Source organism: Geotrypetes seraphini, chromosome 12 (assembly GCF_902459505.1).
Source record: "Geotrypetes seraphini chromosome 12, aGeoSer1.1, whole genome shotgun sequence".
Taxonomy (NCBI): Eukaryota; Metazoa; Chordata; class Amphibia; order Gymnophiona; family Dermophiidae; genus Geotrypetes; species Geotrypetes seraphini.
Window position 1 is genome coordinate 96,744,303 of NC_047095.1, and position 27,863 is coordinate 96,772,165.

At 41.6% G+C, this 27,863-nt stretch overlaps 1 protein-coding gene across 3 annotated transcripts in view; it reads left to right on the top strand.

The window, feature by feature from the left end:
* The window catches only part of LOC117346335 (zinc finger protein OZF-like), an 82,971-nt gene extending 55,999 nt beyond the window's left edge, over positions 1 to 26,972 (top strand). Inside the window, exons 1-3 of one of the 3 annotated variants that reach the window (XM_033915731.1) lie at positions 10,065 to 10,336; positions 19,979 to 20,080; positions 25,099 to 26,972. In XM_033915731.1, the coding sequence (XP_033771622.1) occupies positions 20,023 to 20,080; positions 25,099 to 26,540 (1,500 nt within the window). In that variant the 5' untranslated portion in view covers positions 10,065 to 10,336; positions 19,979 to 20,022 and the 3' untranslated portion in view covers positions 26,541 to 26,972. Of the gene's footprint in view, positions 1 to 10,064; positions 10,337 to 10,423; positions 10,494 to 19,978; positions 20,081 to 25,098 lie in introns of those variants that run through there. The other 2 variants (XM_033915734.1, XM_033915732.1) reach the window with 2 other exon arrangements.
* Positions 26,973 to 27,863: the final 891 nt, after the last annotated feature.

Genomic DNA, 27,863 nt, shown 5'->3' on the forward strand with positions numbered 1-27,863 from the left:
GCGAAGGCGTGCGACAAAGGCGCTCACCTTAGCAAGAGCGCCTTTGCGAAGAGCCTTAAGAAGAGCCTAGCCGTCAACACAAGGACATGTAGGAGACAGCAAGGTAAGATAACACAACTGCACAAGCAAACAAACTAGAGGGCAAACCAACTAACACACAACTAGCGCCAGTAAGCACACAGAAGAGACACAAAGCCAGCAAGACAGTAACGGCCAACAGAGACACATAGTCAGCAACAGACAGCACCCAGCAGAAACACACACAGCAAGACCAACAGAGACAAGTTCAGGAATGGCAGGGAAGACTAGAAGCACCAAGACTGCAATCAAGATCACCGCTCAAGCTGCAGAAGAGATCCAGATGAAGACCACAGTCTCCGTGCAGACCGAAGAGAACACCAGATGCATGACGGAGGTCTCTGTGCAGACCAAAGCTGACCCCCAGCTGAAGACTTCAGTCTCCGTGCAGACTGAGGACACCCAGCATTAACCCATTGGAGACATCCTACAAGAACTGACGAGTCTGAGGGAAGAAGTACGACGGCTAAGAAGGTGAGGCATTCATCGATGAAGTCCTCCAAGAACTGTTCCAGAACTCCGAGCAAGTATACGAAGACGGGTCCATCTTCGAGGCACCTGAATCGCCCAAACTTGCAGTATTGGAAGCAATGACTGGGATCCAAGAAGAGACTCGAGACGGTGACACCTGGCAACTAGTCACCTCTGCAAGCAAGCAAAGAAGGTGGTTCTCCTCTTTGTTATCTTCATGCAGGCACAACAACCCCACACCGACACCACAAATCACCCTGAGCAACAGATTTCAACTCCTACAAGAAGGACCCCACAGCGGAACTCAGGAGGATATTCAGGAGTGTATTCTTGAAACCCAGCAGACGGCCCCAACTCAAGAAGCAACAAATCAGCACCCCCTCAAGAAGCGCAGAGTGGTTGTTATTGGGGACTCTCTGCTGCTGGGAACCAGGTCTACAATCAAGAGAGGTTTGTTGTCTACCAGGATCCGGGATGTGGCTGCATGCGTAGGAAAAATAATCAAGCCCGAAGCTCCTCATCCACGTTGGAACAAATGACACAGCCAGGAACTCATCGGAGAAGATACCAGAAGACTTTAGAGCCTTAGGTACAAAGCTAAAGCAAATGGAAGCTCAGGTGGTTTTCTCCTCCATCCTACCAGTGAGAAACAAGGGAAGAGCTATAGAAGAAAGAATCCAGAAGACAAACGAATGGCTACGGGGATGGTGCAAAGAGATGAACTTTGGCTTCCTGAATCACGGAGAGACACTTCTGGGACTGCAGGGACCAGATGGGCTACACCTAACCAGAAGAGGGAAGAACGTCCTGGGACGACGCCTGGCTCACTTGCTCCGGAAGGCTTTAAACTAGGTGAGCCGGGGGAGGGGACCAACTCTCATACTAGTAGGATAAGTAACTCCATCTTGGAGCCTGAGGTAAGTAATCGCGTAAATACCAAAGGGGACAGAGGCAATTTCAAGGGTTACAAGGGCAAGATCAAGGAGGACAAAACATTTCGCATCAGTACAGAGGTAGACAGTGCGAGAGGGGAGATTCCACCTTGGAATCTGAGGTAAGTATTTGCATCATCAAAGAAGGAGACAGAGGGAGAGACAGAGATTCCACCCTAGAGCCTGGGGTAAAAATTAGCGTGACTAATAAAGGGGGCAGAGGAAATACTAAGAGTGATAAAGGCAAGATTGAAGGGGACAAATTATCTCGGGCAGAAAACGTTGCATGCGAGCAGAAAGTATGGACAGCCATGTATGCTAATGCTCGTAGCTTGGGCAATAAAATTCTGGAACTGGAAACAGAAATGATAAATGCCGACCTTGATGTTGTGGCAATATCAGAAACGTGGCTCTCGGAGTCCCACGGATGGGATATGGTCATACCAGGATATAACTTACTCCGACATGACAGAGAGGGCAAATCAGGGGAAGGAGTAGCTCTATACATTAGAGAAGACATCAAAGTTACTAACATCACAGACATCAAGTATAAGGGAGAATCCCTCTGGGTGAACCTTGCCAGGGGCAATAACAAATGCCTGTATCTTGGGGTTGTGTACAGACCACCAAGACAAAAGGACGATGCGGACCAAGAACTAATTGAAGACATTGAGACCATCACACTGCGTGGAGACACAGTGCTGTTGGGAGACTTCAATATGCCTGATGTGGACTGGAACAAACTAACAGCTACAACAAGTGATAGTAAGAGTCTACTAGCCTCCATTCAAGGAGCACATCTCAAACAGATGGTACTGGAACCCACCAGGGATCAGGCGATCCTGGACCTGCTCCTCGCCAACGGGGACAGTGTCACAGAGGTGTCAGTAGGAGAAGCTTTGGCATCCAGTGACCACAACATGGTGTGGTTCCATCTGAAGACGGGAATCACTAGGCCAAATACAACAACCAAGGTCCTAAATTTTAAAGGGGCTAACTTTCAGTGCATGGGGGACTATGTCTACAGTGTTCCCTCTAAGCGGGCGGGTGTTGTGAGCAAACTTTTTTCACTGTGAGCTAAAAATATCGGGCGCCAGCAAGTTATGAGCCAAATAAATATGTTGTCAAGGCATCAGGCCAGCTTAAGTTCCAGGCCAGTTATGGAACTGAATTTAAGATTTGTAGGTTCATGGGGACATACTCTAGTCCGTATAGTGTAACAGGAAAATTTACAAAGGGAAACTCTCTAAGGCATAAAGAACACATGGGATTTGCTTATGAAACTGATATGTATTCTCAGCCACATAAACTTCAGCCCTGTCTCTTTTCGGCCAGGTGATATTAACTATTCTATTTCAAGCATGAGTAGGTTTCATTGCAGATGGAAGGGCTATTTTACTAATCATTTAACCTGTCTTAACTGTTTAGATACAAGGATCCAATGCTGGTAGAGCTATCCTCCCTATTTAACCCGATTAGTATCTGGCCCCAAACTGTTGTCAAGTACCAGCCAGACTCCACTGAAGAACACAGTATACATAGGCAGCGGAACGCTTTTTTGTTTGGGAGGCCCAAAAGCTGCACCTTAGACCCCTACCCCAGACCTGTCCAAGCTCCTCCCTTGACCTCACCCCCATAATAATAGCACTAATTGTATACACCATTTCTTCCATTCATTTTTCATAGACATACAATATAATCTTATTAATAATACACAATGGTAATCACAAAATTAAACTACACAAAGTGCACTCTTTTTTTTCTCCCCACCACTGCACAGCATTTCTTCCTCTCTACTCCACCCCCCATGTGCAATGTCTTCCTCTCTCTCTCTCATTCCTTCCCTTGCTGCAAAGGGAGTGGGGAAAGCTTGTCACCCCTTTCCCTCACCCCTCCATTATCTTACTATTTTCTTCCCCCTTTATTTATCTCCTTCCATCCAGTATGTGTTCTTTCCCCACTTCCATTCAGCATCTGCTCTCCCCTCTCAACTGACATCCATCTGCCTTCTGCTCTCTCTCCCTTCTTCTCACTTCCATCATCTGTCCCCTTCTCTCTCTCATCTCCTCCATTCCATCATCTGCTCCTTCTCTCTCCCCCCCTCCAACTTCCATTATCTGCCCCCTTCCCCTTACCTTTGCGGGTCACTTTCTTTCCCCTGAGGTGGCTCATGTCAGAGGGGAAGCTTTGGCCGAGCAGAACCGCTTGCAAGGAACAGTGGAACTTACTTGATTGATGTCGATGCTGGGGCCCGTTGCCGTTTGAAGAAGAAAAAAAAAAAGGTGGAAAAAAGGGACCTGCAAAGGCGAGAGGAAGGGAAACCTTCAGGACAGCTGCTCTTTGCCCTCCTTCAGTGGGCCAAGAATCCAGACCAGCAGCGGCAGCTCTGTATATTTTTAACTTCGGCACAGAGCTGCCCCTAATCAATAGTTTAGCGCGGTTTCATGAAGCAGCTTCGGGGCCTTTGCTAGGCCGGCCCACATCGCATCATCGAAGCGGGCCGGCATAGCAAAGGCCCCGAAGCTGCCTCATGAAACCGCGCTAAACTATTGATTAGGGGCAGCTCTGTGCCGAAGTTAAAAATATACAGAGCTGCCGCTGCTGGTCTGGAGGTGCGGAGACAAGGCAGGAGGCAAACGCGGTGGAAGGCAGGAGTCCCGGCGAAGGCAGGAGTCCAGGCACCGCGACTGCAACAGGAAGTTGCAAGTCAGCTGACGCCGGCCTTTCGTTGCGGCGGGGACCGAATCCTTCGCGGACCGGCAAGATTTTTTTGCGGACCGGCGGTTGAAGAACTGTGCTCTACACTGTGTGCGCTGTGACGATAAACTTGTGCGCTGCGAGGTAATATTTTGTGCGCAAGCGCAGGCCAGCGCAGCTTAGCGGGAACACTGATGTCTACACAGCACTGCAAAACCTGAGCACGACAGACAGTGTGGAGGTGCTATGGTCAGCTCTGAAATCAACCCTGCAAGAAGCAACCAACATATACATAAAAACTGTGAGCAAACGGCACAGGAAAAACAGACTGAAGTGGTTCTCAGCAGAGATCTCAGAACTAGTAAAGCAAAAGAAAAAAGCATTCGTAACCTACAAACATTCGCAACGGCCGGAAGCTAAAGAAACCTATCTGGCAAAATTTAGAAATGTTAAAACGGCAGTCAGGGAGGCCAAACTCCGAATGGAAGAAAATTTGGCAAGACATGTTAAAAAGGGGGATAAATCCTTTTTTAAGTACGTTAGTGACAGGAAGAAGAACTCAAGCGGTATTGTGCGCCTAAGGAAATCTGACGGCAACTTCATTGACGCAGACAAAGCAGAACTACTCAATAACTACTTCTGCTCAGTCTTCACCTGCAAAGCGCCAGGATCCGGACCTCAGCCACAGACAAAATGGTGCTCAGAGGACCCATTTCGGGACTTTGCAATTACCGCGGGCAATGTCTACCACGAACTATCAAAGCTAAAGGTGAACAAAGCCATGGGCCTGGATAATCTACACCCCAGAGTACTTCGGGAATTGAGAGATATTCTGGCAGAACTGTTGGCTGAGCTTTTTAATCTTTCCCTAACAAAGGGAAAAGTTCCCTTGGATTGGAAAACTGCAAATGTTATCCCACTCCACAAAAAGGTCAGAGGCCGAAAATTACAGGCCAGTGAGTCTCACATCAATTGTATGTAAACTTATGGAAACGTTGATCAAAAACAGATTGGACATGATTCTGGTTGATGAAGGACTAAGGGATCCCCACCAGCATGGCTTTACGAAGGGAAAGTCTTGTCAATCCAATCTGATAAACTTCTTTGACTGGGTAACAAAGAAACTGGATAAGGGAGAGTCCCTGGACATCGTGTATTTAGACTTCAGTAAGGCTTTTGATAGTGTCCCACACCGTAGGTTACTGAACAAAATGAACGCGATGGGCCTAGGAGAAACACTGATTGCATGGTGGAAGACTGGCTTAGTGGTAGACTCCAAAGGGTAATGGTAAACGGTATTCCCTCAAAAACGTCAGACGTGACCAGTGGAGTACCACAGGGCTCGGTCTTGGGCCCAATACTATTCAATATCTTTGTAAGTGATCTGCCTCAGAGACTTCGAGGTAAAATTACATTATTCGCCGATGACGCTAAACCATGCAACAGTATAGGCAGCGCAGCAGAACCTGATAGCGCAATAATGCCCAGCGCTATGGAGCAGGACCTACTTTTACTAGAACAATGGTCCAGTACTTGGCAACTGAATTTTAATGCCATAAAATGCAAGGTTATGCACCTTGGTAGCAGACATCCATGCAGAACATACACCCTTAATGAAAACCTAACCAGAACTGCAGCAGAACGGGACTTAGGAGTAATCATCCGGGAAGATATGAAAGCTGCGAATCAGGTGGAGAAAGCAACAGCAAAAGCTAGACAAATGCTGGGCTGCATCAGAAGGAGCTTTATCAGTCGTAAACCTGAAGTGCTACTGCCTTTGTACAGATCAATGGTGAGACCTCACCTGGAGTACTGTATTCAGTTTTGGAGGCCACATTATCAAAAGAATGTGAAGAGAATGGAGTCAATTCAGCGAATGGCCACTAGGATGGTCTCAGGACTAAAGAATCTCCCATAAGAAGAACGTTTGAGCAAGCTGCACTTATATTCTCTCGAAGAGCGCAGGGAAAGGGGGGACATGATAGAAACATTCAAATACGTCACGGGCCGTATTGATGTGGAGGAAGAAATATTTTGTCTTACGGGTCCCATGGCTACAAGAGGGCATCTGCTAAAATTCAGGGGGGGAAGATTTCATGGGGACACCAGGAAGTATTTCTTCACCGAAAGGGTAATTGATCGATGGAATGGTCTTCCACGTCAGGTAGTCGAGGCCAGAACCACACTCGACTTCAAAGGACGATGGGACAGACAGGTGGGGTCGCTCCAGAGGAATGCTTAAAAGATGGAGGGAGGGAGGAGGGAGAGTTCTTGAGTGGGCAGACTTGTTGGGCCGTCGGCCCTTTTCTGCCGTCAGACTCTATGTTTCTATGTTTAAACATATGCGGATTGTGAAACATTGTAGGCAGACCTGAGGAAATTGGAAGGCTGGTCAAATAAAATTTTAATGTAGACAAATGCAAAGTGATGCTTAACCCAAATCACAGTTGCCGGATTCTAGGGTCCACCTTGGGGGGTTAGCACCTAAGAAAGGGATCTGGGTGTCATTGTAAACAATACTTTGAAACCTTCCGCCCAAAAAAGCAACCAAGATGCTAGGAATTATTAAAAAAGGGATGGTTAACAAGATTAAAGATATTATAATGCCTCTGTAACGCTTTATGGTGCGACCTCACCTGGAATATTGTGTTCAATTCTGGTCTCCTTATCTCAAGAAAGATATAGTGGCACTAGAAAATATTCAAAGAAGAGCGACCAAGATGATAAAGGGGATAGAACTCTTCTCATATGAGGAAAGACTAACAAGGTTAGGGCTCTTCAGTTTGGAAAAGAGACGGCTGAGGGGAGATATGATTGAAGTCTACAAAATCCCGAGTGTAGTAGGATGGGTACAAGTGGGTCAATTTTTCACTCTGTCAAAAATTACGACGACTAGGGGACACTTGATGAAACTGCAGGGAAATACTTTTAAAACCAATAGGAGGAAATATTTTTTCACTCAGAGAATAGTTAAGCTCTGGAATGCGTTGCCAGAGGTTGTAGTAAAAGCAGATAGCGTAGTTGGTTTTAAGAAAGGTTTGGACAAATTCCTTGAGGAAAAGTCCATAGTCTGTTGTTAAGACATGGGGGAAGCATCTGCTTGCCCTGTATCGGTAGCATGGAATGTTGCTACTGTTTAAGTTTTAGCCAGGTGCTAGTGACCTGGATTGGCCTCCATGAGAACAGGTTGTTGGGCTTGATGGACCATTGGTCTAACCCAGTAAGGCTATTCTTATGTTCTTAAGAGGGAAGCATCCGCCTATATCTGTGAAGGCGCATTCCATGAAAAGCATTAATTCCTCATGGGTGGAATTTTCTGTGGTTTCCCCAAAAGAATCTGTTGAGCCATCACTTTTTATTCTCTGCATACATTCCGAAAGTTTTACAGAGTAGATGAGGCAGCCAAACAGGACTATGCATTTGGTTCTTTGATTCTGGCGGCAGGCTCATCTGTTCCACCCTAAGTTTGAGGGACTGCTCTGTTACATCCCAAATGTTCAGGAATAGAGTGTCCGTACTGGAAGGAAAGATTAGGTTCTTACCTCGGTAATCTTCATTCTAGTAGACATACACTATTTCTTAAGCCCGTTCCTGTCGGCTGTGAATTCACCTGCTTCCGTAAGACCTGAAAATTCAGACATCTTGTTTCTTTGGTCCTATCTTGGCAAGAATAGAGGCGGCAACTACCGCATTGCAGTATCTTAGGGGGTAGGCACAGGCGGAAGAACAAATGGCTAAAAATGTAAAAAAGGGAGATAAAAATTTTTTCAGATATATTAGTGAAAGGAGGAAGATAAAAAATGGAATTGCTAGGCTAAAAGATGCTGGGAACAAATATGTGGAGAGTGATGAGGAGAAAGCAAATGTGCTAAACAAATACTTCTGTTCTGTGTTCACAGAAGAAAATCCTGGAGAAGGACCGAGATTGTCTGGCAAAGTTACACGAGAAAATGGAGTAGATTCTGCGCCGTTCACGGAGGAGGGTGTTTATGAGCAACTTGAAAAACTGAAGGTGGACAAAGCGATGGGACCAGACGGGATCCATCCCAGGATACTAAGGGAGCTCAGAGAGGTTCTGGCGAGTCCTATTAAAGACTTGTTCAACAAATCTCTGGAGACTGGAGTGATTCCTGGGGATTGGAGGAGAGCGGATGTGGTCCCTATTCATAAAAGTGGTCACAGGGATGATGCAGGAAACTACAGGCCGGTGAGCCTCACTTCAGTTGTTGGAAAAATAATGGAAGTGTTGCTGAAAGAAAGGATAGTGTATTTCCTTGAATCTAATGGGTTACAGAATCCGAGGCAACATGGCTTTACAAAAGGTAAATCGTGCCAAACGAACCTGATTGAATTTTTTGATTGGGTAACCAGAGAGCTGGATCGAGGACATATGCTAGATGTAATTTACTTGGATTTCAGCAAAGCCTTTGATACAGTTCCTCATAGGAGGCTGTTGAACAAACTTGAAGGGCTGAAGTTAGGACCCAAAGTGGTGAACTGGGTCAGAAACTGGCTGTCGGACAGACGCCAGAGGGTGGTGGTTAATGGAAGTCGCTCGAAGGAAGGAAAGGTGACTAGTGGAGTCCCTCAGGGTTCGGTGCTGGGGCCAATCCTGTTCAATATGTATGTAAGTGACATTGCTGAAGGGTTAGAAGGAAAAGTGTGCTTTTTTGCAGATGATACCAAGATTTGTAACAGAGTAGACACCAAAGAGGGAGTGGAAAATGTGAAAAAGGATCTGCAAAAGTTAGAGGAATGGTCTAATGCCTGGCAACTAAAATTCAATGCAAAGAAATGCAGAGTAATGCATTTGGGGATTAATAATAGGAAGGAACTGTATATGCTGGGAGGAGAGAAGCTGATATCACGGACGGGGAGAGGGACCTTGGGGTGATAGTGTCCGAAGATCTAAAGGCGAAAAAACAGTGTGACAAGGCAGTGGCTGCTGCCAGAAGGATTCTGGGCTGTATAAAGAGAGGCGTAGTCAGTAGAAGGAAGAAGGTGTTGATGCCCCTGTACAGGTCATTGGTGAGACCCCACTTGGAGTATTGTGTTAAGTTTTGGAGACCGTATCTGGCGAAAGACGTAAGAAGACTTGAGGCGGCCAGAGGAGGGCGACGAAAATGATAGGAGGCTTGCGCCAGAAGACGTATGAGGAGAGACTGGAAGCCCTGAATATGTATACCCTAGAGGAAAGGAGAGACAGGGGAGATATGATTCAGACGTTCAAATACTTAAAGGGTATTAACGTAGAACAAAATCTTTTCCAGAGAAAGGAAAATGGTAAAACCAGAGGACATAATTTGAGGTTGAGGGGTGGTAGATTCAGGGGCAATGTTAGGAAATTCTACTTTACGGAGAGGGTAGTGGATGCCTGGAATGCGCTCCCGAGAGAGGTGGTGGAGAGTAAAACTGTGACTGAGTTCAAAGAAGCGTGGGATGAACACAGAAGATTTAGAATCAGAAAATAATATTAAATATTGAACTAAGGCCAGTTACTGGGCAGACTTGCACGGTCTGTGTCTGTGTATGGCTGCTTGGTAGAGGATGGGCAGGGGAGGGCTTCAATGGCTGGGAGGGTGTAGATGGGCTGGAGTAAGTCTTAACAGAGATTTCGGCAGGTGGAACCCAAGCATAGTACTGGGTAAAGCTTTGGATTCTTGCCCAGAAATAGCTAAGAAGAAAAAAAAAAAAAAAAAATTTTAAATTGAATCAGGTTGGGCAGACTGGATGGACCATTCGGGTCTTTATCTGCCGTCATCTACTATGTTACTATGTTACTATGTATCTGTACAAATCTCCCACACACTTGTGCAATTTATGCTCAAGTTGGTGTCTTCTTTGTTTTTCACCTTATTATACATTGCAAATGGTTTAATCTGGTTATCTATTATATGTTTGATGTGAGTAGAACAGATATGTTTCTTGGGAAGAGTCCATGTACCCCTTCTTGTGTTTCCTCTTCAGGACTGACTGTCTTTACGGAGGCCAATCCAATTCACAAGTACCTGCAAAAAACCAAAATAGTAGCAGCAGAGCAGTTGAAAGATAGCCCAGAGGGATGGGAGGAGCAAATGAAGCTCTCTACAAGAGTTCTCATGAGAAGAGGTTGACTACCCAAGTGTTCAGGAATATCTACTAGAAATAAGATTACTGAGGTAAGAACCTAATCTTTCCATCTTTTTCATATAACAGGCTCCCACAATGTCAAGCCTGACATTTTAATCCGATTTGAGAAAAGAGGAAATCTGACCTCCACAGGCACATGTGAGGAACTGTGGGAAACAGATGATGTAGCTTAAAGCTAGAAATGGGGTAATGTAAACATTTTCTACAAGAAAGACACCTCCTTTGGCTCAGGCGCTGTTAGAATGAGGTGTAATTATCACTACCCCTGCTTCTAACCTTTGTTACAAGGATAATGTGTTATTTCTACTTTTCTTATTAGATCCGCCTTTTTGGCTTTTATTCCTTCTCTTTCCCTTTTTCTCCCCCAGCATTTTTCTGTCTCTCTGTTCCTTCCTTTTGTTATCTATCAACACTTAATGTCTTTCATCTTTTATTCATTTAAAAAATTTGTCAGCCGCCTATTCCTAAGAGGCATTATAAAAGTAACATATGTAAAATAAAACAAACACGACTTATACACAAATGAACATAAGAATTGCCACTGCTGGGTGAGACTAGTGGTCCATCGCGCCCAACAGTCTGCTCACGCTGCGGCCCCCAGGTCAAAGACCAGTGCCCTAACCGAGACCAGCCTCACCTGCGTACATTCCGGTTCAGCAGAAACTTGTCTAGCCTTGTCTTGAACCCCTGGAGGGTGTTTTCCCCTATAACAGACTCCAGAAGAGCATTCCCATTCTCCACCACTCTCTGGGTGAAGAAGAACTTCCTTACATTTGTACAGAATCTATCCCCTTTTAACTTTAAGAGAGTGCCCTCTCGTTCTCCCCACCTTGGAGATGGTGAACAACCTGTCCTTATCTACTGAGTCTGTTCCTTTCATTATCATTTCATAAATCCTCACAAAAACATCTTAAAACCAACATTAAACAACATATCATTTATTGAAATGTTTCTAAAAATAGAGTAGTTTTAAGTATTTTTTTTAACATCTGAATATCAGATAGAGCCCTCAGTGGTCCAGTTAATTTGTTCCACAGCATTACTCCCATGATGGAAATAACAGAAGTTCTTCTGCTCTCATAATGCATTTTTGTGAAGTCCATCAATGACAAACTTATAGCACCCACAGAATGCAAAGTTCTGAGCGGTCGATAGAGTGCCATGATTTGTGACAGATACCAAGGAATCCCATGGTAAATGATCTTGAACACCAATGTTAAAGTTTTGAAAATAATGCATGATCGCACAGGTAACCGGTGCAGTTTCTTCAACCACGGTGTGGTTTATCAGTTTTTATAATCTTCCTTATATCTCACTTTCTCTGACCTCTCTCAGTGCTGCCCCCAAATGCTAAACCTTCCTCTTATCCAATAGCTTGCAATTTTTATTCTTTGTGAGCAATGCGGTGCTTCCAGTTAGAGAGACAAGCAGAATGGTCTTATTGGAAGAGGCTGCAGGAAAGATGGCCCCTAATAGGATCAGGATGAATAATTAGGGGGGGGGGGCGTGTCTAAGCCACAGACAAGATGGATGCTTGAATCTCTCTCTCCTCCCTCTCTACTTAGATTATTGACTGCCTGACATCTTTTCTCATTTTTTTTGGGACTTCTCATCTACTTTTTTCAAAAGTTAAACATGTCAGCTTCTAAACCATGTAAAATGGATACTTCTCCTAGCTCCACTGCTAGTTTGAAAAGGACCAAACAGGATCCTCTGACACCGGAGAAAATGGCTCCTGAGAAAAAGTCTGCCACCTCAAATGATGTTATGCTGGAAGAAATCAGAGCCCTTAGGGAATTGACCACAAAACATTTTGAAACTACAAAAGAGTTAAAAGATGATCTTGCTGAGATCAACTCCTCTCTGACACAATTTCAACTGAGAATTGAAAAGCTTGAATCCCGTGCAGACTCTGCTGCCTTGGAGTCAGCTCAATTTCAAGATCTCACTGACAAGCGTATAAAAAAGCTTGAACAAGACCTCGAGGATATTACTAACCGAAGCAGACGCAATAATTTAAGAATCATTGGCTTAAAGGAACATATTGAAGGGTCTGATATGACTGAATTCCTTAAGAAATGGCTACCTAAGGTATTAAATATGGACCCTGACTGCGAGCTGGACATCGAGCGCTCTCACCGTGTTCCCTCTCATATGCGCCTCAATCAGTCTTCCCCACGCCCGGTGGTAGCCAAATTCCTTCGCTTTCCACAGGCTCTACAAATCCTCACTGCGGCCAAGAATCACCCTGGACTGAACATCGACGGACGGAAGATACTAATTGTGCCTGATCTTGCAAAAACCACTGCTAGAAAAAGAAAATAATTCCTTGCATTAAGACCACGACTGAAATCCCTCAACGCACGCTATGGTCTCCAGTATCCGGCACGGATGGTTGTTACCTTAAATAATTCCACTAAAGTCTTTGATTCACCTGAACTCCTGCAAGCCTACCTGGATCAGACTCAGTCAAAAAACTCCTGAAAGTGCCTGCTTTCTCCTCTCTCACTGGATCCATGTTTTCTGCAAGTGTCAGTGTTTCTTGCCACTGCAGACACCTCGATGTCTCCTGACTCTGATTTGAAGCTGTTTACTGTTCTTCTGCTTAATGGTTAACTCTGTTTGAAGCAGACATTTGGTTTCGGTTTCCACATATTGAACTACTGCGAGATCTGTTTAACTTGCTGAGAACTCTTTCCCCTTATTTTGCTTTACTCCCTGTCCTCGTGTTTTCATTACACAAAATGGCTCCTGCCCTGCCTGAGGACTTCCAGCACAAGTACTGTTAATTACTAAAAAGCTTTTTTTTTCATTATCCAACTGATTTATTTCTCCATAATTGTCTTCTCACTTTGTACTTTTTAATATTATGTCTTCTTTCTTTAAATGATTTTTTGCATTGATTTGTTTCTGCATTTTCCCTACCTTCGGGGCTTTTTACTGCTGTTATACTCTCTGGTATTGCTTACTGTTTCCACTTATAATGCACAATACTCCTGCCTTTCTTTATCTCCAACTTGAAGGCTATTACCCTGTTTTGAATTACTGCATTGACTAACCTCACACTTTTTGATTTCCTAATTGCTAATGTTCGTATTGCTGCTCTATCCTGACTGTTAGATTCTCTCCCCAGTCTACTGTGAGATTACAATGGTGCTATAAGTAAACCCAACTCTTTCCTTTAATTTCTCTATCTTTCAGGTTACTGCATTTCCCTTCATTGTTTTAATTTATAAGTTGTTCATCCCCATTTATAATCTCACTCTTTAATATTGGATTTTAAGTCTCCTTTTGTATTCTATGGTTTACTAATACAACTGTGAATTAATGTACTGCATTCTTTATTTTCCCTATCTTGTTACTATATGTGCACATATATATCCTCAATACCTTTGGATAATTCCCTAGCATCCTTATGTTCCTAATGAATTTGTTACATCTCATTAACTACGGTCCAAAATTGCATGAATTCTGTATATCCTGCTCTCTCTCTAATGTGTTTAATAGTATTCAATTAGTCCTTTGAATCTCCCATATGTCCTCTTTATTGTCAGTTATTTCTCATACTTGTTTTCACATTGTCTTATACTTGCTGTATGCAGCTTATACATTATTAATGCTTCTTATTTATCATTTTCTCCTTCATAATATGCTAATTGATGAATTTTGTAGCATTTTTCATACTTTTAAGCTGTAATGTACTGTTCCTCAACTGAAATACGTTTCTTCCTGCATCCCTCTATTGCTTGCTATTATATACTGAATAGATTTCCCTCTCAGTTTGCAATGTTAATTGTACTATAATTTTGTGTAATCACAGATTGGTTAAATGAATTCATACCTTTTATTTGATGTCTAATCATCTTGTTGCTTAACTTTCTGTGATCTTTATTTATTTGCATCTCAATGAATTTTCCTCCTTAGTCCCCTATGGCTTATATTTTTGTATAACTTATCAACTACTGTCTTTCTGTATTAATTACACTTCTGTTCTCCTACTCTCAGAAATCACACTGTAGTTGCTTGTGTTATTAGTCTGTGCAGTTTTTCTTTTAAGCCCCTTTACTGGCTTCCTGTCACCACACTACTGAATACAACCTGCATTTGTTGATTACTTACTCAGTTATATACTTTCTGTAATTATCTTTTATTGAACTCATCCTACAAAATGAATTGCTAATACTTCCTATATATTATCTTTCCTTTTTCATAACATACTGACTCATGGATTTAAAAACCGGTTTCATATTTCAACAAAAAAAAAAAAAAAAGGGGGGGATTGCTATGTACTGTTTTTTTTCTCTCCATTCCTTTATGTTGTTTATTGGTCTATAATATGTGAATCTTAATATATGATATTCCTTGCTACAAAATATGATTATATACCTTTTCATTATTGTTTGAACATTTCGCTGCTTAATTATATGTGACTTTTTTACATTGCACATTTCTTTGAATTTATCTCTTACTTCTCATGCTGTAGGTTCTCTGCAACTCTTAAACATTCCTGTCCTTATATACTAGCTCATACTTTTCTTTGTTGATCTCCTGGTACTTTATTTACTTGATGATATTATTAATCCACGCTTCTTCCTTAACATCTTCTTGTCTGATTATTTTCATTATCACGCTCTGTCCACCTCGCACTTCTTCAATACTTATAATAGATTGCTTTCACAATCATTTCAAACTTAAGACTTCTCAACACTAATTTTCTACTGGAACTATGTTATCACTAGTTCCCACCACTCCCAATCTTCTTTCTATGTCTTCCCTTTTCTCCTCTGTCTGGCTTTCTTGAATACTTAGTTATACCTATTGGAGGATGTTTCTGTTTTTGAGCGTCTCTTGTTCTGTTGCTTCCCCCTGATATCTCAATTATTCTCGCCTGGCTGAGCTCTTGCTCACTATGCCTACTTCTGACATAGTCCCCTGGAGGCCTACCTTTTCTTCTCTCTCTTTCTCTCCTCCTTCTAATTGTCATGATTGTATAGGCTTAAACATATCCTATTTGCATTATGTCTACCTCTAATGCCTTAGCCACACTCAATTATGTATCCTGGAATGTAAACGGTTTGCGACACCCAATCAAACGGAAAAAAATTTTCACTCATCTTAAAAAATTTAAACCTTCAATTGTTTTTTTACAAGAGACCCATATTTCCAATACTTCCCACTTTTTGAACCCCAAAGATGGACTAAACTACATTGCTGAATCTCCAGCAACTGGCAGAAAACATGGTGTTGTAATCTTATCTCATAAAAATGTCTCTCTCCAACTCCTAGAATCTAAACATGATTTAGAGGGTAGATGGTTAATAGTTAAAGCACAAATTTATTCGCAAGAAGTACTTCTTGTTAACGTATATGCTCCAAACATTGACTCTCCTGAGTTCTTTACACAACTTTTTCAGTCTGTTTCAGACTTCGACCCTCTTCCTATTATTATTGCTGGTGACTTTAACCTACCTCTGGATATATGGTTAGATAGACACTCTCCTTCCTCTATCACCCCAACTAAAGCTGCCTCTGCTCTACATTCCCTTATTAAACATTATAATCTTACCGAACCATGGAGATTACAACACCCAGACGACAGGGACTATACATACTTCTCCGCGCCTCATTGTAGTTATTCGAGAATCGATTACTTTCTTATCTCTTCCTCGCTGATCCCATGTCTAACTGCCTCTAAGATTAATACTATAGTTGTCTCAGATCATGCCCCGATATCTATCAAACTGCAATGGTCCTCCATTAATACGACCAAATCTCCTATTTGGAAGTTGTCTAATTCCCTGCTAATGAATGACGCTACTAAACAAAGATTAACTAAATTTATAGAGGAATTCTTTTTATTCAACATGACTGAATCAATGGATGCACTAATTATATGGGAGGCTTTTAAAGTCTCTCTTAGAGGTGAGTTAATTTCTATTCAAGCATATGAAACAAAACAACAAAAGCAGGAACTTCTTAACATTGAATCTCAAATTATAATTCAAGAACGACTCTTCTTTGCTTCTAATGATAAAACTCTTCTACCCGAAATATACAAATTGAAATATGCATACAATAAGTTAGTTAGCCTTGCTGCACAGCAAGATATCTTTTTTACTTCTACCAAATATTACGTAGAAATGAATAAAAGCAGTAAAATGCTGGCTAATTACCTTAAGAGAAAAAGAGTTAAAGTACAGATCCCGACGATAAAAACCTCTACTGGACAACTTCTTTCTTCTCATTCTTCTATTTCGGCGGCTTTTCATTCTTTCTACTCTCAACTCTATTCCTCAGATACCCCTGATCAATCGGATATTATTAATCAATTTTTGACTTCTTTGAACTCTACTAAACTTACCGTATCGGATTGTGAATCTCTACAAAGATCATTTGACGTTTCTGAAATAGTGCTATCTATAAAACATCTCTCTTCTGGGAAATCACCTGGCCTAGATGGGCTTACGGTAGAGTTCTACAAAACCTTCCAACAAAAACTATCCCCTATACTCACGTCTCTATTTAATTCTCTTAATCCCCAGAGGATCTCCAACAGTCACTTTTTAGATGCTGTTATCACAGTTATCCCTAAACCCAACAAAGACCCCTAGCAAATCCCCAATTATAGACCTATATCGCTTTTAAATGTTGACTACAAAATCTTTGCTACAATCCTCTCTTCTAGGCTGCAACATCATATTAGTAAAATTATTTCCCCACATCAGGTTGGTTTTATGCCAGGCAGACTCATTACTGATAATTCTCGCCTGTTTTTTCATTTAAATTCCATCGCTAACTCTTCTCATGAACCTTGTATAGCTCTTTCTTTAGATGCTGAAAAAGCATTTGATAGAGTAGAGTGGTCTCACTTATTTCAAACAATGCAATGGTTTGGTTTTCCTCCTAAATTCTTAGAATATGTTAAAATCCTTTATTCTAATCCTAGAGCCTCTGTTATTACAAACAACATACTGTCGCCTTTTTTTACCCTACAGCGAGGTACTCGTCAAGGATGTCCCCTCTCTCCATATCTTTTCAATTTGGCCCTCGAACCCCTTCTTTTAGCCATTAACTCTCATAAAGATATCTCCGGTATCCTGCTTAATAAAACAGAATATAAACTTTCAGCATATGCTGATGATGTCTTACTATATCTCACCCAACCAGACAAATCCCTACCTGCTCTCTTTAATCTAATTCAGGTCTTCTCTTCATTTTCTGGTTACAAAATCAATAAGCAGAAGACGGAAGTACTACCTCTTAACAAGTATTCACGTCCTGAATTGATCCAATCATTTGACCTTCTTTGGTCTCCATCACATATAAAATATTTGGGAATTAACCTCTATACATCCCTTCCTGCTACTATTAAACATAATAGTGATAATCTCATAGCTATTCTTAAATCATTAATACAATCTTGGCATCCCCTTCACCTTTCCTGGTGGGGTAGGATAGAGACAATCAAGATGGTAGTAGCACCTAAAGTTAACTTCGTACTCAGCATGATCCCCCACATATTCTCGCCTCACTTTTACAAACTGATTGATAAACACATAAATACCTTTATATGGAATAACAAACCGCCTAAAATAGCTCTTAAAAAACTTAAAGCTCCAAAGACCAAAGCAGGGGTTTTTCTTCCAGATTTTCTAACTTATCATAAGGCATTTATAGTACAACAGACCACCCACTGGTTTTCCACCTCGAATGCTTACGTCCCCCTATGGCTCCAACTTGAACGTGCTCTCTACCCGGCATATCTGACGTTGGCCCCGCTATTAACTTCTGATGCTTTACTTTCATCTGTAAACCCCATCATATCCCAATCTGTTACCTGTCTCCTTGAATTCGATGAGCTATTAGAAATACCCGTCAGAACTTCAGCATATATCTCCATTTGGTATAACTCGTCTTTTCTAATAAATAAAAAACCAATAATCTGGCCTCAATGGTCCAGACTTGGGATACAATACTTGATAGACATCTGTACCCCCTCTCTACAACTTTTGACCTTCTCGGAGTTGCAAGCCAAATTCGCCCTTCCGGCCTCATCGTTCTATCAATGGCTTCAACTCACCTCCATGATAAAAAAATCTAAAGTCTTACAGCTGAAAATCTTAAGAACTCCTACTATACTTACGCTGTTTCCCAAACTCCTAGTAATAGGCCATGTTGCTTCACATCTCTATAAAATACTTCTGAACTCCCGAACTGACGTTCATATCCCCGTACAAAACTCTTGGGAATTAGATTTAAATTGCCATTTACAAGATAAACAATGGGAAGTTTTTTGGTCTAAAACTATCCGAACTATTCCATCTGCTAACTCTATGCAATCCATGTTCTTTCTACATCACAAAGCCACTTGGACGCCTCAAAAACTACACGTCTCAGGTCTGCTGCCTGCTAACAAATGCTGGAACTGTAAATTGCATCCAGGTACTTTACTGCATATGCTTGTGGAATGCCCCTGCTTACAAAACTTCTGGACGGATGTCTGGTCAATTATTCAAAAAATTTTTAATTTTACTTTCAATTTTTCTCCTACAGTGGTCATATTGAAATCTGAGACTCCTTTGCTCGACTTAACTGCACCACATTATGCCTTATTTAACACGCTTCTCATTGTTGCTCTGCGACTCATATTATCTAACTGGAAATCGTTTGATTCCTTAAACGTGCACTTTTGGTACCAATCTGTCCTACTACAACACAAGCGTGAAATGCTGATCTCTGCTGCTATTCCCCTGAACGCTAAAGTCCATATTAAATGGGCTAAGTTCACCGAATACCTGAATTCTCTCTAATGCCTTACCGCTCATAAGTTAATGCCTAACGTCTTTTATATCTTATATCTCTCTTTCCAACTTCTTCCTCTCTCTCTTTCTGGCCTCTGGGGGACTCTCTCTTCTCTTTCTCACCCCTTGTTGCTTTCTTACTTACCTTTCGCCCTCCGTCATCACCCTTCTTTTTCTTTCTTTTCCCTCTTCTCTCCTGACTTTTTTTTCTTTCCTTGAATATCTTCCCGCTACTTATCACAACACCATAGAATATTTTTACCTCTGATTATATGTATCTAACGATTTTCTGTTGTGCTTGAATAATTGTTTTTACTCATTTATTGTTCCACGATTATGGTATTGATATTGATTGTTTGTTTCTCTCCTTTTTTTGTATTTTGATAAAATTTTCAATAAATTTTCAAGAGAAAAAAAAAAAAAAAAAAAAGGATGAATAATTAGGATAGAAGGAAGCAACATGGCATCAGCAGGATGGATACGGAATAGAAGAAGGGGGGAGAAGATCAGAGTGACTTCTCCCCATCATTGGAAGCAAATGTGGAGACAGATAGGTCTCCAAAGGAAGTAACAGAAGGGGGAACCACAGATAACCATATTGGGAGAAAGGAAGATTGAGTAACCCAGCCACTAACAGTAGCAAGGGGAAGGGAGACTGGAAGACCCATGTTGGTAGCACCCAGGTTGAATATATTGAATGTCATGGTTCATTTTCCTTAACTCCATCAACCAGGAATTTTCAGAATTCATAAAATTCCCATCATATCAGTTTTTGACAAGCAATGCCAATTCTAGAGGCTGTGGCATCCTGAACCAACTTGTGCAAAACCAAAGGGACAACCTGAATTTATTTTCCCATTCTTCTTACAGGCAGTTAAGGTTGCCCTGATGACACCACAGTAGAGATCTTGAAAATGGAAGAGGTTCATGTCAGTAACCAGCTGGAGGGTAGAGAAAAGGATACCAATAGTGGTGAGCCAAGAATTCCTTTTTAATAAAATCCTTGCTATGTGCTGTAGAGTATTTTTAAATTTTCACATAGACAATGAATATTACTAATGATTTACAGTTTCATTTTTATCTCATAGTAATTACAATTCATTTTTCTTAAGTTACCAGGTGTGAGGTTCAAGGCCCATGGCCTGAGTAAATCCCAGGTCTCCAGCTGGGTGTTCACAGTTTTGGTTAGTGAATGTGATCTGAGTGAAGGGAATTGGCTTTTGATCTACTGGTTGATTGCAATCGATCTTTTAGGCACCCCTGTTGTAGACAACATGATGAAACCTTCCGCCCAATGTGTGGTGGCGGCCAAAAAAGCAAACAGGATGCTAGGAGTTATTAAAAAAGGGATGGTTAACAAGACTAAGAATGTTATAACGCCTCTGTATCATTCCATGGTGCGACCTCACCTGGAGTATTGCATTCAATTCTGGTTTCCTTATCTCGAGAAAGATATAGCGGCACTAGAAAATGTTCAAAGAAGAATAACCAAGATGATAAAGGGGATGGAACGCCTCTCGTATGAGGAAAAGCTAAAAAGGTTAGGACTCTTAACAGCTTGGAAAAGAACGGCTGAGGGAGATATGATTGAAATCTACAAAATCCTGAGTTGAGTAGGATGGGTACAAGTGAATCGATTTTTCACTCTGGCAAAAATTACAAAGACTAGGGGATACTTGATGAAGTTGCAGGGAAATACTTTTAAAAACAATAGGAGGAAATATTTTTGTACTCAGTTAAGCTCTGGAATGCATTGCCAGAGGCTGTAGTAAGAGCAGATAGCGTAGCTGGTTTTAAGAAGGGTTTGGACGATTTCCTGGAAGTAAAGTCTGTTATTGAAAAAGACATGGGGGAAGCCACTGCTTTCCCTGAATTGGTAGCATGGAATATTGCTACTCTTTGGTTTTTGGCCAGCTATTAGTGACCTGGATTGGCCACTGTGAGAATGGGCTACTAGGTTTGATGGATTTTTAGTCTGACCCAGTAAGGCTATTCTTATGTTCTTATGATTCTCTGCGGGAGTTAAACTTGGACTTCCAGCAGGCCCCCTCCTGCTCTATAATGAGTCCAGTCGTCTTCATTTCCCTAGAATCCTGATATCAATATATTGGTCATGGAGCATTGGGATTCTCCTGAAGGGTCACTTAAAGTAGTCAAGACCATGGCTTGGCTGTATCTGATGGCACAGAATTCACCAGCTGTTCGCTCAGCCTTAGTAGCGCAGGTTACCAAACACACATCCCTACTAAGTGAAGAAGGCATAGTATTAAAGGATATGCAGGATCGATGAATGGATGTGATTCTCAAACAGTTCAAGGCTTTAGCCTTAGGAATAAAAGCAGCCACTGCAGCTTCCTTTGTGTCATACCAGGGTGCGGGGTCTGGAGCTGGTGGGTGATGAGCCTTCGCCCCAACTCCTATTGGCAGGAGTGGATTTTGACATCAAATTAATAAGCAAAGTTTCTGCTTATTCAATCTCAGTCTGCAGAATGGTCTGGATCAGGCAATGCTATTCTCACCAAAGCTTCCTTTCAAGGGACAGATGTTGTTCAGAATGAGAATGGACAATCTCATTACCAGATTGACAGATCATCAACCAAAATCACTGCCTGACAGCAGACCGAGAACCTCTAGAGCAGGGGTGTCCAATGTCGGTCCTCGAGGGCCACAATCTAGTCGGGTTTTCAGGATTTCCCCAATGAATATGCATGAGATCTATTTGCATGCACTGCTTTCATTGTATGCTAATAGATCTCATACATATTCATTGGGGAAATCCTGAAAACCCGACTGGATTGCGGCCCTCGAGGACCGACATTGGACACCCCTGCTCTAGAGGTTCAGAGTGTTCTAATGTTCGTGGATTCAAGCATTTTTGGCAGTACTCAGGAAGATCCACCTCTCAGAGATCCTTCCAAGGATCTTGCATCAACTTCCAAAAAGGCACAATGAAGCCAGGTCTGGAGCAGTTCCCCTGAAAATAGGGAGACGGTTCTCGGGCTATGTGCAGGCCTGAGCACAGATCTCATCAGATAGTTGGGTATTGGAAATCATTCACAGCAGTTACAAGTTGGAATTCACCCAGCCCTTAACAGACTGGTGTGGACTCTCTGACGACCATAAAAAGTAAGCAGGGTTGAAGCCACAGTTCAGGCCATAGAGTCTGTGCTGCAAAGAAAGGCTCAGACGATTGGAGACCCATTCTGGACCTTACATCAATGCAGCACTCGGAGTTCCCGTGCTTTCACATGGAGTCAGTTCAGTCAGTTATAACGATGGTCATGCCTGGAGAGATTCTAGCCTCTCTGGATTTTTCAGAGGCCTAGTTGCACATTCCTAAATTTACAGACCACAGCCTTCCAAACCTTTGTTTGTCGCTGGGGTCTCCAGAAGTTCAATCTCATGGCAACAGCACAAAACAAGAAGGCAGACAAATTCTTCAGTCGAAAGTCCGAGCCCGGAAACGTGGTCTGGAAGCTCTGGTCCAGCTATGGCCACAGAGAAAGCTGCTGTTTGTGTTCCCTCCGTGGCCCATAATAGGAAGGATCCTCCACAGGATTAGAAGCCATTGGGGAAAGGTCATTCTCGTGACTCCAGGTTGGTCACGCAGACCATGGTATGCAGATCTAGTTTGCCTTCAGACATGTACCAGCCTCAGGGTGTGAGAGCAGCTGGACCTCCTTTCTCAGGGACTGTTGACTAGAAGATACCGATCGCTTTGCTCTTATGGCTTGGCTCTTGAGTGCAAGGTGTTAGCGTGCAAGGGATACTCAGAGATAGTCATTGCTACTCTGCTTGGATCTAAAAAGCCAACCATGGTCTCTGCCTATGCTAAGATGTGGCAAACCTTCCAGCCTTGGTGTATCAAGGAAAAGGAAGAACCTTTCTCTGCTTCAGGCTCTGTGGTGTTAGCCTTTCTCCAGGCTGGCCTTGACAAGGGACTGACAGTGGCATCCCTTAGAGTCTAAGTAGCAGTTCTATCTTGTTTTAGGACTCGAGACTGAAGAACTACGGTGGCATCTCATCCAAACATAGCCAGATTCCTAAAGTGATCACTGTGTATCAGGCCCCCGGTAAAACCCCTATTCCCTTCTTGGGATCTTAACATGGTTTTGCAGGGTCTCAGCCAGGCTCCATACGAGATGCTGAAGGAAGTGGCTTTGATGGATCTGACTGTTTTTCTAGTGGCTATTAACCTCAGCAAGAAGGGTCTTGGAGTTACAGATCCTTTCTTGTCGCGAGTCATTCCTCAGATTTACGGAAGCTGCAGTCTCTTTGCGCACCATTCCATCTTTATTTTGCCAAAGGTTGTTTTGGCGTTCTGTGTCAATTGGGAAGTCAGAATGCCGGCGTTCCAGTCCACAGATACTAAAAAAAAAGGTCTGGATTCTGGAGAAGTTGGAGGTTAGAATGATCCTCCAATATCTTCAGGTCACCAATGAATTCTGGCTATCTGCCTATCTTTTTGTGCTTACATATCCAGCTAGACACTGTGTACAAGCTTCCAAGGCCTTGATTTCCAGATGGATTCTTAGGGCCATGTCATCAGCATATATTGTTTGTGGTAAACAGTCCCCTGTTTCTGTAAAGACGCATTCGACTAGATGCGTAGCTTCTTCATGGGCAGAAGCTCGAGGGGTGTGGTCCCCCTCCCCCCAAAGAGATTTGTAGGACAGCAACTTGGGCCACTCTGTACATTTTCCAAGTTTTACAGAGTGGATGTGGTGGCAAGGGAGGACTCTGCCTTTGGTCCTCCAATGTTGTGGGCTGGTGCAGTGGTCCGCTCTAGATTTCTGGGACTGCTTTTGTACGTCCAATCTGTGCAGAATGACACACCTATTGCACTAGAAAGAGATTATGTTCTTACCTTGCTAATATATTTTCTAGTCGATAGGGTGAGCCTCCAAAATGACACACCTGTCATTTATTTTCTGCACCTGTCTACTGTCTCAATTGGAAAGTTTGTATCCAAACCTGACAGTTGGTTTGCAGAATAGTAATAACTAGAACACTTCGGGACATTATTTGAGTGCCATAAATGTTTGTATGACATGATTGTTTCGCTGTTTTGATTGGTCAGTGTTTAACATGTTTGTTATAATTTCAAAGCAGAACAGAGTTATCCTTCAGGGAGTTTCCCCATACCCCTCCTTCACATGTGTTTCTATAGGGGGCTTTCACCTGCTTTGGAACAAACTGAAAGGGGCAGCAGAGCTCTCTGGTGAAGTAGGAAGGATTAAAAAACTGGAGTGGATTCCTTCTGCACGGCTCGTGAGCACTGGGATATTACTCCCTTATCCAGAATGACACACCTATCTATTAGCAAGGTAAGAATGTAATCAGTCTTTATACTGATTGTCATAATTTTGATGTCAAAAATTGGTTGTTTTAATTTAACTATTGAATATTTTGTTCTTGATGCTGGAAATTATGAATATTTTATTACTGATATGCTATGTATTTTGTTGTATTACTTTTTTTTAAAGTGTAAACCGTTTTAACACATTGTTGTATTTGGCAATGTATCTAAACAAATGAAATCAATAAGATGAAATTAACAAGCATAGTCTGCTCCTCTAGCAAATACAATATGGAAGGTAGAGTACCATGCGGGCAATCAGATGATAAAATTTCTTATTCAGAGAACACAATACAAAAGATATAGTAAGATACATGCAATAAGCAAGCCAACATTAGCAAAGTGTGGTAAGGGAGATGTAGTAACATGCTTGCAATGAGATAATCAGAATTAGCAAGCATACTGTTTATCTAATCAGAATACAGAGACTAGAAGAGGATGAAATGTCCAGAACCAGTGAATGAGATCAGAATAGTCTGTCTTTCTGTTGCTGTGCTATTGCCCACATGTACATATCTGTGCAACATCATTTTTGTTATGTGACCTATGGAGACTTAGCAAAGCAAATCTCTCTTAAAAATTACCAATAACCGTATAATTTGTGTACATAACTCTCATTTTTATCCAACAGATAATGGATTTAGGAAGAGAATGAGAGAGGGAGATGGGCAGCAGATGGAGGAAAGGAAACATAAAGACACATCCAGAGACAGCACAGATCTTTTAGCTGATTGTGTGGGAGGTATGAATAAAGTTACACTGCCCAGAATGAAAGAAAAACTTCAGAATAGAGACAGACCCAATGCATGTACTGAGCAAGACAGAAATTTCAATCATTTCTCTAATCTTGCAAAAGATCAGACCCTCAATCGGAGCCTGTTTCAGAACACTGCAAGTGAGGAAAGATTATATGAGAATTCAAACATGACAGGAGAAAAAAATATTCCCAGACACAAGTCATTCCAATGTAGTGAATGTGAAAAATGTTTTACATATAAATTACAACTTATAATTCATCAGAAAGTTCACAAAGAGCAAAAACCATCAAAATGTTCTGTACGTAATACAAGCTTGAGTAAGATATTTCATCTGAAAAGTTGTGAATTAGCCAATACTAGAAAGAAACAAGTGCATGAAATGAACCTCCAGGAAGCAAAGCTATTTAAATATCCAGTATGTGATAAAAGTTTCCATCAAAAAATTAACCTAAAAATTCTTGATAGTATCCATGCTGGAGAGAAACCATATAAATGTTCTCAATGTGATAAAAGCTTCATTCAGAAAAATAACCTTAGAATTCATGAAATAATCCATACTGGAGAAAAAACATATAATTGTTCTGAATGTGATAAAAGCTTCAATCAGATAAGTACTTTTAGAACTCATGAGAAAATCCACAGTGAAGAGAAACAATATACATGTTCTAAATATGGTGACATTTACACTCAACATAACCTCCAAATACATGAAAGGATCCATACTGGAGAAAAGTCATATAAATGTTCTCAGTGTGATAAAAGCTTCAACGTAAAATATAACCTCAGAACGCATGAAAGAATCCACACTGGAGAAAGACCATATAAATGTTCTCAGTGCGATAAAAGCTTCAATGAAAAAAATAATCTCAGAACGCATGAAAGAATCCATACTGGAGAAAGACCTTATAAATGTTCTCAATGTGATAAATGCTTCAATGAAAAAAATAATCTTAGAACGCATGAAAGAATCCACACTGGAGAAAGACCATATAAATGCTCTCAATGTGATAAATGTTTCAATTATATAAGCAGCCTTAGAGTTCATGAAAGAATCCACACTGGAGAAAGACCATATAAATGTTCTGAATGCGATAAATGCTTCAATCATACAAGCCACCTTAGAATCCATGAAAGAATCCACACTGGAGAAAAACCATATACATGTTCTCATTGTGCTAAAAGCTTCAATGAAAAAAGTAAACTCAGGATCCATGAAAGAATCCACACTGGAGAAAAACCATATAGATGTTCTCAATGTGATAAAAGCTTCAATGAAAAAAGTAAACTCAGGATCCATGAAAGAATCCACACTTAAGATTATTCTCAATGTGGTAAAAGCTTCAATCAAACAAGTTAAGTCCAAAATTGCTGTTTAAAATTGGACTTAAGAGAAATTACAAGGCACCTACTGGTGCCCAAAAAAATGGTGCCAGAATCACACCTCTGGATGTGCCTACCGGTGCTTAATTCCACTGTAGGTGTGGCTAACGCTGGAAGTAGTGTTAGGTGCCTCCTGAGGTGTGATTCACGTCAAAATTAGTCACAAGAAATATAGGCTTTGAAAACCCTGGTCTATATTTCTGGTACCTACCTTTTTTGCCTGAAGCACGATTCTCTAAATGGTACCATTGCACGATTGACACACAATTGGTGGCCGCTTTAAAGGTCGCCACCAATAACGGTGTTCATTTATAGAATCCAGCAACACTATTTTTGTCTTAGAGCTCTCAGACACCTGCGCTGTCAAATCATGAACGATTGTTCCAACAGCTAATGCAGGTCAGGGGTATCTTTCATTGAGCTCATAGTGTTTTAAATAAATTAGTGCAAAGCATTCAAATAAAGTGCTAATGTGCTTATAAAAATTTGTGACATCTTTTTTGTTGTAAAAAGATCGATTGTGTTATGCGCAACGGGACCCGTTTCGCCATGTTGATGGCTTCCTCAGGGGTCACACGGTAGGCTATAACATTGGGCAGCTCTGCTCGCATTTGCTGAGACAAAATGGTGCCATTTTGTCTCAGCAAATGCGAGCAGAGCTGCCCAATCTTATAGCCTACTGTGTGACCCCTGAGGAAGCCATCAACATGGCGAAACGGGTCCTGTTGGGAATATAACACAATCGATCTTTTTACAACAAAAAAAGATAAGTGTCACAAATTTTTATAAGCACATTAGCACTTTATTTGAATGCTTTGCACTAATATATTTAAAACACTACGAGCTCGATGAAAGATACCCCTGACCTGCATTAGTTGTTGGAACAATCGTTCATGATTTGACAGCGCAGGTGTCTGAGAGCTCTAAGACAAAAATAGTGTTGTTGGAGTCACGGATATTGGAAGCAAAGTTCTCTTTTTGAAAGTTGCTATATAGAAGGTGGACTTGTAGCCATTAGAATTTGTTTGAGTGGATTCACATTTATAGAATCCAGGCCATAGTCTCAGAATTCTTAAGAGAATCCACACTAGAGAAAATCCATATAAATGTTCTGAATGCAATAAAATCTTCAATAAAATTTTTTTAAAAATGAACCACATAAATCTTGAAAGAAGCCACATGATGGCAAAATCCATCTAAGTATTCTGAATGCAACACAAACGTCAATAGAAAAAAGTCTTCTTAGACTTAAAGGTTC